At 50.1% G+C, this 12,091-nt stretch overlaps 4 protein-coding genes across 4 annotated transcripts; 2 read left to right on the top strand and 2 right to left on the bottom strand.

The window, feature by feature from the left end:
• The first annotated feature begins 448 nt into the window (after positions 1-448).
• Positions 449-3,245, top strand: F4807DRAFT_10636 (MIF4G like-domain-containing protein). The gene is made up of 4 exons (XM_047992700.1): positions 449-613; positions 694-1,163; positions 1,219-2,299; positions 2,351-3,245. Exons 1-4 carry the CDS (start codon positions 550-552, stop codon positions 3,079-3,081), a joined length of 2,346 nt encoding a protein of 781 aa, XP_047859381.1. The 5' UTR covers positions 449-549; the 3' UTR covers positions 3,082-3,245.
• A 26-nt stretch (positions 3,246-3,271) lies between these two features.
• F4807DRAFT_404792 (mitochondrial carrier) lies at positions 3,272-4,733 on the bottom strand. Its single transcript, XM_047996161.1, has 2 exons — positions 4,529-4,733; positions 3,272-4,391 (listed from the first exon to the last, which is right to left on the bottom strand). The coding sequence occupies exons 1-2, from the start codon at positions 4,647-4,649 to the stop codon at positions 3,496-3,498; spliced, it is 1,017 nt and encodes a 338-aa protein (XP_047859380.1). The 5' UTR covers positions 4,650-4,733; the 3' UTR covers positions 3,272-3,495.
• Positions 4,734-5,085: 352 nt separating this feature from the next.
• Positions 5,086-5,706, top strand: F4807DRAFT_455311 (ubiquitin related modifier 1; the record flags this gene model as incomplete). Its single annotated transcript, XM_048000697.1, has 3 exons — positions 5,086-5,156; positions 5,272-5,436; positions 5,589-5,706. The coding sequence occupies 3 exons, from the start codon at positions 5,086-5,088 to the stop codon at positions 5,704-5,706; spliced, it is 354 nt and encodes a 117-aa protein (XP_047859379.1).
• Positions 5,707-8,164: 2,458 nt separating this feature from the next.
• Positions 8,165-10,142, bottom strand: F4807DRAFT_10568 (uncharacterized protein). The gene is made up of 4 exons (XM_047992688.1): positions 9,105-10,142; positions 9,003-9,050; positions 8,774-8,947; positions 8,165-8,706 (listed from the first exon to the last, which is right to left on the bottom strand). The coding sequence occupies exons 1-4, from the start codon at positions 9,897-9,899 to the stop codon at positions 8,194-8,196; spliced, it is 1,530 nt and encodes a 509-aa protein (XP_047859378.1). The 5' UTR covers positions 9,900-10,142; the 3' UTR covers positions 8,165-8,193.
• Positions 10,143-12,091: the final 1,949 nt, after the last annotated feature.

Raw genomic sequence — 12,091 nt, 5'->3', positions numbered from 1 at the left:
TTCCTTTTTCCCCCAATATCTGTTTAGTAACACGTGCCTCCTAGTAATGATACCTAGGCAAAGCAACATCTTGAGGATGGAACAGATATGGCAATGAGCCTTTTTGCTGTGCCTTGTGATTGCTTGCGTAGATACTGACCAAAAGTGGTTGCAGGAGGTATATACCATGCAAAGATGACAGGGCAAATGAGACTTCTCTCAACAGGTACCTAGTCATCGCAACTTTAGGCCAAATGCGTTGATTTGATTTTAAATCTTAAGCAGCTATGGTGGGTTTATGTAGATAGGTACCTAGGTACTACCTACTAGGTAGGCACATACAGCTACCTAGGTACCTAATGTAATACGTAGAAGGTACCCACTTAAGTTTGAATCACGATAAGATAGGGAAGGCTCGAAGGTCCGTGCTTTCTTTTTGCGCGTTGCGTGTTCGGTCACGACCACTTAAACGACATCAGCTCAAGAACTACATACTAACTTATATAACTTTGAGTACGATTTCTATGAAATCTATCATCCATTGAGATTGGATTTCTCCATCAACACAAGATGGCAGATAACGATCGCAGACAATCCGCTGGCGGTTATAATAACCGCAAAAGGCGTTACAGAGGTAAGAAAATAGAAGATGGGTGTCGTCGCATCCAGCCTCACGCTGCTATTTAGGAGAGTCCATGCTAACATATTCATTAGACGACGATGACTTCGACCGCCGATCACAACGTCGACGATACGACGCGCCGCTCCCCGTTCGCATACGCAAGCAACTCCTCGGCCTAGCTGAATCTCCTTTGCGACGCTGGCATGAGGAAGTTCAATCCATCGCCCATGTCGTTGCTAACAACTACGAGGATCAGGAGCTCCGAACAAGCTTCCTAGAACTAGTACCGCAAATGCTCATAGAGCAGCCTCTCAAGACTCCATTCGTAGCAGCTGTCGTGCTCGTCATTAACACCCTTAAGCCCGATATCCTAAGCGACCTTCTTGCCCGGGTTGCCGTTGCGACGGAGGAGAAGATCAAAGTGGGCGAATGGCGCGATGTGAAATTGTACCTGAAGTTTTTGGCGTGCCTACAAAGTTGTTTAGAAGGCGATGGCTTATTCCCACTTCTTGAGGAGCTCTTTAGCCGAGCTGGAGACCTCCAGACTGCAAGCTCTGATGATGTAAGCATACACCTATTGTTCACCGACTATCGCTGGCTTATTGACACGTTTATAGACAATTGGGACAGAGCTTGTCAAGACCATCCTTCTCACCATTCCATATATCATGGCGGCGGCACCTACTCAGTGGCAACAAAAGGCGGCTGACCTTATGGATAAGACGGATGTCATCGCTTCCGAACCTCACGCGCTACAGGTGTTAATCGACCCATATCATGCCGAGGAGGGAACAGAGAGTCCGACCGCAAACATGAGTCTCATTGGCCTTTTACAGAAGCAGCTCCAGAATGAGGCACTGAATGGCTGGGAGCTTTCTTGCCTGCCGAGGCCGTGGCAGATGCCCCCTGAGGAGGTCGAACAACAGGAGAAGCTTGACAACGCACAGAAGCATGCCTTGCCGACTATATCGATCCCGGAGAAGGTCGTCGCAGGTCCTCGCCCATTGTTTCCTGAGATTTACTTCTCGGTTTATCTTAACCAAGAGATTGAATCTGTTCCTCCGGTCAGCAGTATCGCGTCTTCGTTGATTCGAGACGGACTCCTCGATACCATTAACATCTTAGACTTCAACCGTGGTGTTACGGCACGCTTCCTCATCGACGTGGACTGTTATTTTGCTCCCGGTACGTTCGTCAAGCGCGCCACGCCATTTGACCGCCTCAGAGATGTGGAAGGAGACCGCTCAACATGGAAGCCGGAAGATGTCGCCGTCGATGCTGTCTTTTCGCAATTGTTCGCACTTCCAACACCTGAACACAAGCTTGTTTATTATCACTCCGTCCTTACCGAGGCATGCAAGATTGCCCCCGCAGCTGTCGCCCCCAGTCTGGGCCGAGCTATTCGATATGCGTACCAGAATACCCATCATTTGGACTTGGAACTATGTTACCGATTCCTAGACTGGTTCACGCACCATCTTAGCAACTTCGGTTTCATGTGGAAGTGGATAGAGTGGGTGGACGATGTCAACCTCCCCGACATGGATCCGCGCAAGTCATTTATTCTCGGTGCTTTAGATAAAGAGATTCGCCTCAGTTTCGCCCAGCGAATTAAAGGAACTCTCCCCGAGCCTTACCAAGCCCTCATCGGTCCTGAAAAGGAGCAAGATACACCAGAATTCAAGTACAACGATGATCGTGAGTCGAAAGCCCTTGGTCTAACAGACAGATAGCTAACCAAAAACCCAGGTACGCCATTTGCCGCGGAAGGCAGGGAGATTGCCGCTCTTCTCAAGCGCAAGGCTCCAGATGAAGAGATTCAGCCTATCATTGACCGTATCCACTCTGCCGCTCTTGATCAGTCGGTCGACGCGTTTGTCTCTAGCACCGATGTCTTCATGACGGCGGTTTGCTGGGTAGGCTCAAAATCACTCTCTCACGTACTTGCTTGTATCGAGCGCACTAAAGACAGACTTCTTGATGCTGGAGCGGCCTCCGAGGCGGCCAGAGCACAAATCATCACAGCCGTTGTAGCCTACTGGTCTGCTCACCCAGGCGTCGCCATTACTATCATTGAGAAGTTGCTCAACTATTCAATCATTACGCCTGGTGCAGTCATCGAGTGGGCACTAGTTAGCGATCGTGCGGGCCCATATGGTCAAGCTCTCAGTAAAACTTGGGTGTTTGAACTAGTGTTTAATACCGTAGTCAAAGTCACCAGCCGTTTAAGACAGGTCGTGAGCAGCGGCACAAGCCATAGCGCTGAAGAGGAAGTGGCCGGCATGCGTGAACTATTCAAGAACATGGAGGATGCCTTGGTCAGCTGGGCGCAAGGTACCAAGGACCAGATGATGGACCCCGTGGTATCCGAAGGTGGGGAGGATCTCGTGAAGCGCTGGGGTGCGAGATGGCTCAGAGTGTTCAGACGCAGATCTGCCATCGAGGAGACGTTCTTGCTCGAGAACAAAACCGCTTCGTGAACAACATGTAAGATATGCGGGTTAAAGGGTCTCGTGAAATCGGCGTTAGCAGAAAAAAAATGATATTTGAGCTCGATGCTGAGGTACCAAAAGGATTTCTCAGCCGTTCTTTAATGGCCTTGTATAAAATAGACTAGGTAATTGATTCACATTGGGCCGACTGATGATACGTGTTTAGTGAATGTCCAAGTTGCTACTATTTTATCGTGGTAAATGATGTTTTCATTCATTATTGGTTATGAGAGAAACTTCAGGAGGGACTGACTTACAGCTGTACAGCTTCTAGCTAGAGCTATATTATGATACAAGTAATAAAGAAGGCTAGGGTGGATATCTTAGACTACCTAGGCATAACCATGACTTTTAAATAGGAAGAGAACAAAACTGGCGGCATCGCACAACCACAAAACCCGCCTAGCCCGTCCACCGCGGTAGGTAAAACTTCATATTCTCGTACACCAAGAAGGTGACCCAGGTCGCGGGCAAGACCCTCACGACGCCAGGTATGATGCCGCGGTAAAAGCCCCGCCACCCTTCCTCCCTCCACGTCCTCCCCACAACGCCCCGGATGCCCCGCCCGAAGCGTGCGTCGGCGTCGTAGTTCTGCAGCCGGCTCCGGATCACCTGGTACGGATACGTGACGGCGCCGGCAACCAGCTTCGCGACGCTGGAGAGCACGAGGGTCGCTTCGTTGCTTATCCGCTGCTGCTGGTCCCGGGAAGATTCAACATCGGAGCGACGGCGGGAACTTCGATGAGAGGCTGAGGCTGAGGAGGAGGAGGAGGTCGCCCGGCGCGAGAAATATAGACGCTTCAACGGGTCGTACACGGCGAACTGCACGGCGCCGTGGGCGACGCCGAACAAGCTGATGCCCAGCCCCCGGTAGAAGCCGCGCCACCCCTCGTCGCGGAACAGGCGCGCGGCGCCGGAGCGCAGGTCCGGGTACGCGCCGGCGGAGCCGCGGTCGGAGGACAGCATGCGCGTCTTCAGGACCCAGAGAGGATTCGTCAGGACCTGGGTGACGACGCCGGCGGCGCCCGAGGCGAGGAAGTAGTCCCGCGCCGAGAGGGAGGCGGCGGGGGCAGAGGGGGAGCCGTCCGCCGCCGCCGCGGTCGGGGCGGAAGGTTTGAGCGAGAGGAGGGCCCGCTCCGTCCACGCCTTGAAGAAGAAGAAGGAGGCCCAGCTGGACGCATTGCCGAGCAGGTTCGGCGCCAGGCCCCGGTACAGAGAGGCGATGGGGTGGGGCGTCTGGGTTAGCGTCCGGATTAAGGAGAGCGTGGTTAGCGGGTGCGAGGTTGCGCGTTGGTGGACTGGGGGCATGTGTTAGTTTGGGAGATGGGAGTTGGAAGTGCAAGATAGCGCCGGTAAGAACCGCATTACTACTAGGATCAACTTTGAAATCCCGTGCGGCGGCTCCCTTACACCTTAGAACATAGGGGCATCTCACTTTGCATCCGGGTCTTGACTATATCCAGCGGGTGGACAACGAGTGTCGCTATGGAACCGGCGGAAAGACCGGCGATGGTCTCGACGGAGGCGGGAGAAAGGCCCGCATGATTTTGTGTCATGAAGGTATACTTGAAATAACACCGGTCATATTCTAGGGCTAAGTTGATATATCAAGACATGTATCTTACGACTAAACTTTTCCATGATGAAATTTGTTATTAGGTAATCTTTGATATCAAATTCGGTAGCTTACATAATGTGCAATGACCTCATCGCCGCTACTACGTTCGGGCCGCGAGTAGCCGAGGGTTGTAGTCGTCTTACATGAATAGGGATCTTTTATTTCATAACCCAATACGTGCATTGCAGAGCTAGCACAATTATACATAAATGCAACTCGGAGTCTACGTGCGTCTCGACCATCATAAAGTCAGGATTGGGTTGAACGGAGACTCCCGTATTTAGGTGCAGTTTGGTTTTGCAGATGCTTACACTTAGTCTATACTAAAACAACGTCCGATTACCTTTTTCATCGTCCGACGGTAATTTGCCGAAATGTCTATCACAACAGAAATGACTTCAGCCGAAGTCGAAATCCCCAAGTTGTCGATCGTGGTCGAGTTCACGTAAGTGGCTCCCCCCTCGTCCCTGAAGCCAAGTCTAGATTCTTTTCTACGAATGGGCAATGTGCAATGTGACAAAGATCTAGTCCTGCAAAGTCTTTTTCTAACCATGGTCTAGAGGTGGCCTTGAGATGCTATTTTCAGATCAGCGCCGGCATTCGCTGTCTATACCAGCTACTAATAAGGAGGGCAAGCCGATAACGATCGCTGGCCTGATCGATTATCTGTGCGAGAATACTATGAAAGACACCCGGAAAGAGCTCTTCGTGCTCGAAGATCATCTGTATGTTCCTGCTCCACCCCGTCGTGCCCTATTCTACCCGACCATGTTAAGCTTTTGCAGAGTCCCTCCCGTTTTTGTCCGGGGACAATCGTGTATAATGCACACTCTATCCATCAGGGTGCATAGTAAGCGTGCTAATACGGTAGATACAGGCGGCCTGGTATCCTTGTCTTGATCAACGATGCCGACTGGGAGCTAGAGGGCGAGGAGGCTTACGAAATCCAGGCAGGGGACAACATCCTATTCGTCTCTACGCTACATGGCGGATAAAGCCGCACTTTACTAAACGCCCACACCACACCGCTCTTCAAATGTTGTTAGCGGCCGTTGTATTCGTCATAACTGCGTCGCCTCCCCGGAGAAGCAGCAGTGAGAGTTCGGTAGCGGCCTCTGGAGCCTTAAAGATGCTTTGAATGGGATCTAAGTCACGTTGGCCGGTCTCATTTGACATCGACGATACCTAGCTTCTCAACGACAAAAGCTTCGTTTCTTACCCCGCCTTCATGCATGTGAAACAGTGTCAATCACCCCCAACCGGGTCATATCCCGTTGCTGGGAAATGACAAGCGGGCTATGCGGCTAACACTGTCGACCTGTCAAGCTCCTGCAATGCCTCCCACGATCGGGTGTCCTCTGCGTCGTAAACAAAAAATCCCGGAACCGTGGCCGTGCTCGTAATAAACCAGATCTATCACTTTGATTACAAGCCCCGAGCGTTCGTCTGAAGCTGCTTACGGCGATCATCCGCTGTTTCGGGAAATATAGCCCAGACCCCCGTCTATATCTAATATAAACAATATATGAGAGATTCGGTACGTTGTGGCTGATTGTGAGTTCCCAACAGGCTCGGAGGGACGAGCGTAGAACGCCTGTTTTGCATAGGAAATTGTTAGCGGTGAGTAATTCGTAGGGCTCTTTTCCCAGGCGTTGAACCCGGTGACTGGTTAAGGATCGATGGTCTGGATCACCTTATTTGCCCACCTGCAGCATGGCGTCCCAAAAGAGCTATATGCAGCACAAACTGGCAAGGGGCCCGGACTGATAGGAGAGATTTCACACAAGACGCGCGATGAGAATTACGTCCCGAATCGACCACTTTTAACTAATAAGAAGAGGGGCCATTATTAACGAGAAGATATTACTTCTTGGCGCTGGGCGTGGTCCTTATCCTCCAGTTAGTGAGGCATTTGTAAGTATGTTCCCTTGCTATGAATAAACGATGGCCACCTCACAGACCGCTCTGATAACCCAGAGGTTATCGTGATTAACGATACATTTAGTACATGCTGGATGACCTCGTGGCGGAAGTGAGGCACCGCACTATACATCCCACCCGCCCGGGGCTTGCAGGTGGTGACAATGTAGGCCGTTGGAGTGTACTCCGGCCCCCTGAAGAACAGAGGTCATCTTACCAAATGTCTCCGGAATAATTGGCTCTTTGTGTAGAAGATGCGGATAGCTACTGCAATAATGCTCGCTGACAGGTTTTGACAGTCCGTTTTATATTGAATCAACTGAGACAAGCTTAAACACTGTGAGCACGGCATTGTCGAGGCTGTCACTCCAACGACGAAAACAGATATTATAAAAATTTTAGAAGACTACGCTACCGCCGAAAAAGGACCACTATGTTTGTCTTGTAAAAAGACAGGACAGATGGAATAACTGTTTCCAAATACAAAAGATGTGATTCGATGAATAACTACATAAAACTCCGCCTGGTTTGCACCTCCGGAAGGTCTAGTAACCTTTTTATGATGCAAGAATCTGGTATCTCCCACTCCCTATGGCAGTATGCAATTGTAAAATGTGGTATTTCCCAACCCTGGCCCTCGGGTTTGTTGAGTTTCGATGCGCCGCAGGTCTTTGTGCCTGATTTGGTAAAGCAGATAAATAAAAAAAATCCTGAGTCGTTGGAAAACTCAGCCACCGTTGAAACCCACCGCCAATGCGTTGTCTCGTCCACCAGATTATGCATCCATTCCCGTGTGTGCCGACTCCGCTTGACAACCCTACCTCGCTAATAGTAGCTCGAATTCCTTTCTCCGGATTCTCCTCTCGTTCGTCTGTTTGGTTTGGCTTTGTTGCGTAACATGAATGTAGATGTAGATAGCCGAACCAAGATCGAGCGTAACCTGCCGATGAAACCTCACAACGCTTTGTGGTAACCCTCCCCTAACCTGGGGGAAAGAAATTTATTACAGCTTTTAAGGCGGAAAAAAAGGACCGAAAAGAGATAAAACGCCATAGTTGTTAAATCCAGAGCAGAGGTTCTCGGATGAGAAACGGTGAAATGCTCGACGAGAAAAATAAAAAAGATAGAAAAGATTTCCCTAGCAAAGTGACCCTTGGTTCTATTTCGTTTGGCGAAGATCGCCCCTCCTTGATCGACCACCGATGCCCTAATGATCACGAAAAAACGGTAGTTTTTAATGACATCCTTCTTCTTGTTTATTCCGGTACTGTGGGCCCGAAAGTGCAAGGCTGGGATTTTCAGGAAGGGGGCCGAGCGAGAGAATTTGGATTGGATCGCCTCCCTTGAATTAACAATCTGTGGTATCTTGAATTGCAAAGAAACACCGCCCCCGAGATTGGTATATAGGTATGTGCGTGGACATGAGAGATTGGCTTTCACGCTACTCCAGCTAGTATCCGCGAGTTATTATGTGTTGTTCGTATATAGTATGTATGGGTCGTAATAGTCGTAATAGTCCACGTAATTGTATATCTACAACTTCGTCGTGTGCATCAAGTACCTTAGTACATCCTGTGCGGAGCAGCAAATGAACGACCATAATCGTCTTCGTAGACAGTGCTTGGACTGTTGGTGCTCGTGGTAAGGGTTCCGCTAGAGGCGATACTTGCTTGATCCATTTCGTACGACCCGTAGGGGGCGTGATGATCTCTGGGGACAACAATGCTTCCCTGGGAGCCGTGTCGGGGCAGGCTGATGTTGCCATGGGTATCGGGACAAGGAAGTCCGTGTTGGGGAGGAAGGCGGTACATCTGATACGAGAGGAGCGAGTAGACAGGATTCTGGTGAGGGCCTCCCGGTGTGCTTGGGCTATGGTGTTCGGAAGTTGAGTGCTTAGAGCGTTTTGTACGGTTAGAGCCCCGGCCTTTAATGCCCTTGTTGCTGTTCTTGTAGAGCTCAGCGAAATGTTTGAACAGTTTTTTGTCTTCCTCGGGAAGTTCGTCACCGGGGGCCAAGTTCTTGAATTTCATTGTCAGTTCCTTGATGTCGTCCTTGTGAAATCTGTTGTGGTGTGTCTAAGTATATTTGTCAGTACGCTGGTGTAGTTGGTCAAAAGGAGACGAAAATTGATGGTGTGCTAACCTTCAAGTTTCCTCGCTGGCCAAAAGTCTTTTGGCAAGTACTGAAAATGCAGCGGAATGGTTTGGTTTGATAGTGTGTTAGTCTGTGAGGCTTCACGTTTCCAAGCTGGGCAAAAGGCTGGCCACAGATATCGCAATGGTAAGGCTTCTCCCCAGTGTGGCGGCGTGAATGGGTCTGACTACCTTGTTAGAAAATGGATATGGCGGATAGTGCCGTTGGGGGTACATACCTTTAGATTGCCTCTCTGGGTGAACCTTTCGCCACATACTTCACATTCCTATATCCTATGAGTTAATAAATGTTTCAGGGGAATTTAATTGTGGCGTCTTACAAATGGTTTCTCCCCAGTATGAGCCCGCTTGTGAGTCTCCAGTTGAGTCTTCTGGGAACATCGCTTTCCGCAGCCCTTGATGTCACAGACATATTTCTTTTGGCGCTCCTTTCCACTTTGACTGGAAGTGGGGCTTTTCTGGTCCGGAGTGCAGGACTTCCTACGCAGGTTAAACTTCTCTTCATCTAGATGAGGAGGAGAAGGGTAGGCGGCCGCGGCAAAGTCAGAATCATCCGGCTCAGCTTTGGCCTGGATGGCCTTCATCATGTCGTCAACTTCAGTGTTGAAAACAATCTCGTTGTCTTCGTTCTCAGCTACGTTCCGAGTGATTGTCTTTACCGTGATGGGAGTCGGGACAGGAGATCGTAGGATGGCTACTTCAGGTTCGTATTTGATCGTTGGCCTTGCGTCCTGCTCTAGCGAATGGGTCTGATAGGGATCTCTTTGATATCCAATGTTCGTATCGGTGGTGATCGTACGCGATGGTGGGCATTCCTCCTGGTACTGCTTGAAAGACGGAGTTATGGGAGGGGGCGACGGAGGCGTATATTGACCGAACATGAAAGTATTACCAGATGAATACTGGGGCGCTTGTGGGCTGGGCATAGGAGCTATATTAGCATACGCATGGCTTGCCATGAACTGAGTCGGCATGGTATTCCTGTGGACAGCTGTCGTCGTCGTTGGAGTTGATGTATATTGCATAAGACTGGTATCGACCATCTGATAATCCGAATTCGGGTGTTGTGGAAGCCATCGTGCCCAGCCTTGGCTGGGATCTTGTGGTTGAGCCATTACAGCCAGCTTAACTGTTATGAGATAACCTTGGTTGTTGCAAGACCAATCTAAACTTAATCCACGGTAGACTTATTAGGTTCGAGACGTATTCCGGGTCGAGCTATAGTAAGAACTTGGCTAGTTAAAGTGATGGCCTTGGAAGATGTGATGATAGTGATTTAGGTGACGCTGGAAACTGTGCGCGCGCGGTAAAACATATAATTATAAGTTATAAAGCAAAAAGCCAACCCTTAAAGACGAATATATCAACCGACCGTTTGCTAAAGCTAGATAGGCGAAGATCTACTCAGGCTGACCGGCGTGACCTGTGATTTATGAATTCGACCTCGATTAAGAGAGTCAAGGCGGACCCGGGGATCTAAGTGAAGTATATACCTCGAAGATTCAATGATGTGCGCTAGGGTTCGATCTGAGCCGACGGGTTGGGCACGCCCACTCGGAGATCTTGGGATGCCAAGAAGGGTACGCGGAGAAGTTTAGACTCCTACACTAGAAGCTGAATACGATGTAAGTGGTTAAGTATCAGAAGCGGGCTGGTCGAGTACATCGTCTTTTGCCTCATATCAAAACACCCCCACCCCGGTAGAGGACCCTCTTTCCCTGTGCTTAGAAACATGCCTGGGGTTGAACCAGCCTGGTACATCTGGTACATACTAAAGAGGCAGAGGATGGTCGAGAACGGGGGGGAGAAGGCCCCATCTGCCAGATAGGTAGCCACACACAAAGTCCAGTGGCAGATCGCCGACGTTCTGCGCACTAGCAGGGAACTCAACGAGACACTCACAACGCATAATATAGTCGATTAGATGTGCGGTAGCAACTTAGTGCCGGCCGAATCAAGTACTACGGGGCTAGTTACCCGCATGATGCTTGCCAAAGTCAACACAGGGGACAGACGTATACAACGTTAGTAGAATGACGAATACCAGCCTCGATACTCCTAGTGATGGGAAACGCCTTCTACTAGTGGGGACCGTTGCTACGTCGAGCTCGGTCACTCAGAGGATAAGAGGGTACTTCGAGAGTGACACGCTGGCCATGCAATCAACCATATTTGACTGTCGAAGTTCGGCCAGCACAGAGCCAGAGACGGTTTTGTTTGGTTCTCCTTCGGGCAGTGTGGCATCCACAACTAGTGAACGACAAGGGGTGTTAGCGTAGGGGGGAGGGGGTCGGAATGATACCGTGATTGGAGATTTATCACAGATAGGTAGCATAGGAACCGTGGGAGGGCGGGATCGAAAAGGTCATGGAAATCCGAAAGAGTGATGGGAGAATCGTGAAGCCAAGGAGCGGAGCCAGGTCGCCCCCTGCAGCTGGAATTTTCCTGCCCGTCGGGGCAATTCCGTTAAGAACACACCCTTTTCGACCCCTTGATCTAGCTTAATTACCTTAGACTGTTCTCTTCGTACACTGAGATTGTCATATTATCTGTGTATAGTAATCCAATATGGCTGGTACCAGTGCGATGGATAGCCCTGGTCTGGAGAGTGCCACCATCTGCTGTGAAAATTGACAGAATCTAGTCCACTAAAGACGTTTCTCTCAATCCGGGTACCATGTAGTCCATGTAAGCCATGCAGATGTTTACTTCACCTATCATCCGATAGAAGAGCGTCATGAGATCGCACGCAGGGTCCGAGCAAGCGAGCTGCCTGTGAACGTACCTGGTCGGTTTATTATCTCTACCTTGCGGCGTAGGCTACCTATGTGACGAGGAGATTGCCAAGCACGCATCGTGCTCCGGTTTCCAAATATCCTAGTGCGTTTAGCTGTGCTCTATTAGACCGCCATCTGGCCGTCAGGCGTTAGATGGCTGGCCTATTAGTCGGGGACGGGAGTAGCCGTTCGAGGTCACATCGCTTTAGCACTGGGCCAGACCAGCTGTGAGCCCGAATGCATACTAATGTGTACAATGACATTTATTAATGACGTACCGGTGCGTAAGCTTTCAGGGACCGAGTCGAACTAATAACCATTGGGACATTGGCAGTGCGGCAAGGAGGCAAACGCGGTAACCTCCATCCAGCTGAACTAGAAGGGGGCAGGGGATGAAATGTCAATACACAGAGCTTCGAGAAGTTGGAACCACTTAACTACCGTCACTTGTACTGTGTAGGATCTACCCCCCTAAGGAGATCGATGTACTCCAATCCGAACAGGGATTGTAGATCTTGCGAATTGGTCAA

This window comes from Annulohypoxylon truncatum (genome assembly GCF_022578515.1).
Source record: "Annulohypoxylon truncatum strain CBS 140777 unplaced genomic scaffold F4807scaffold_1, whole genome shotgun sequence".
Taxonomy (NCBI): domain Eukaryota; kingdom Fungi; phylum Ascomycota; class Sordariomycetes; order Xylariales; family Hypoxylaceae; genus Annulohypoxylon; species Annulohypoxylon truncatum.
Note: the sequence above shows the minus strand (reverse complement) of the source record. Positions and strands in the feature narration are given on the sequence as shown.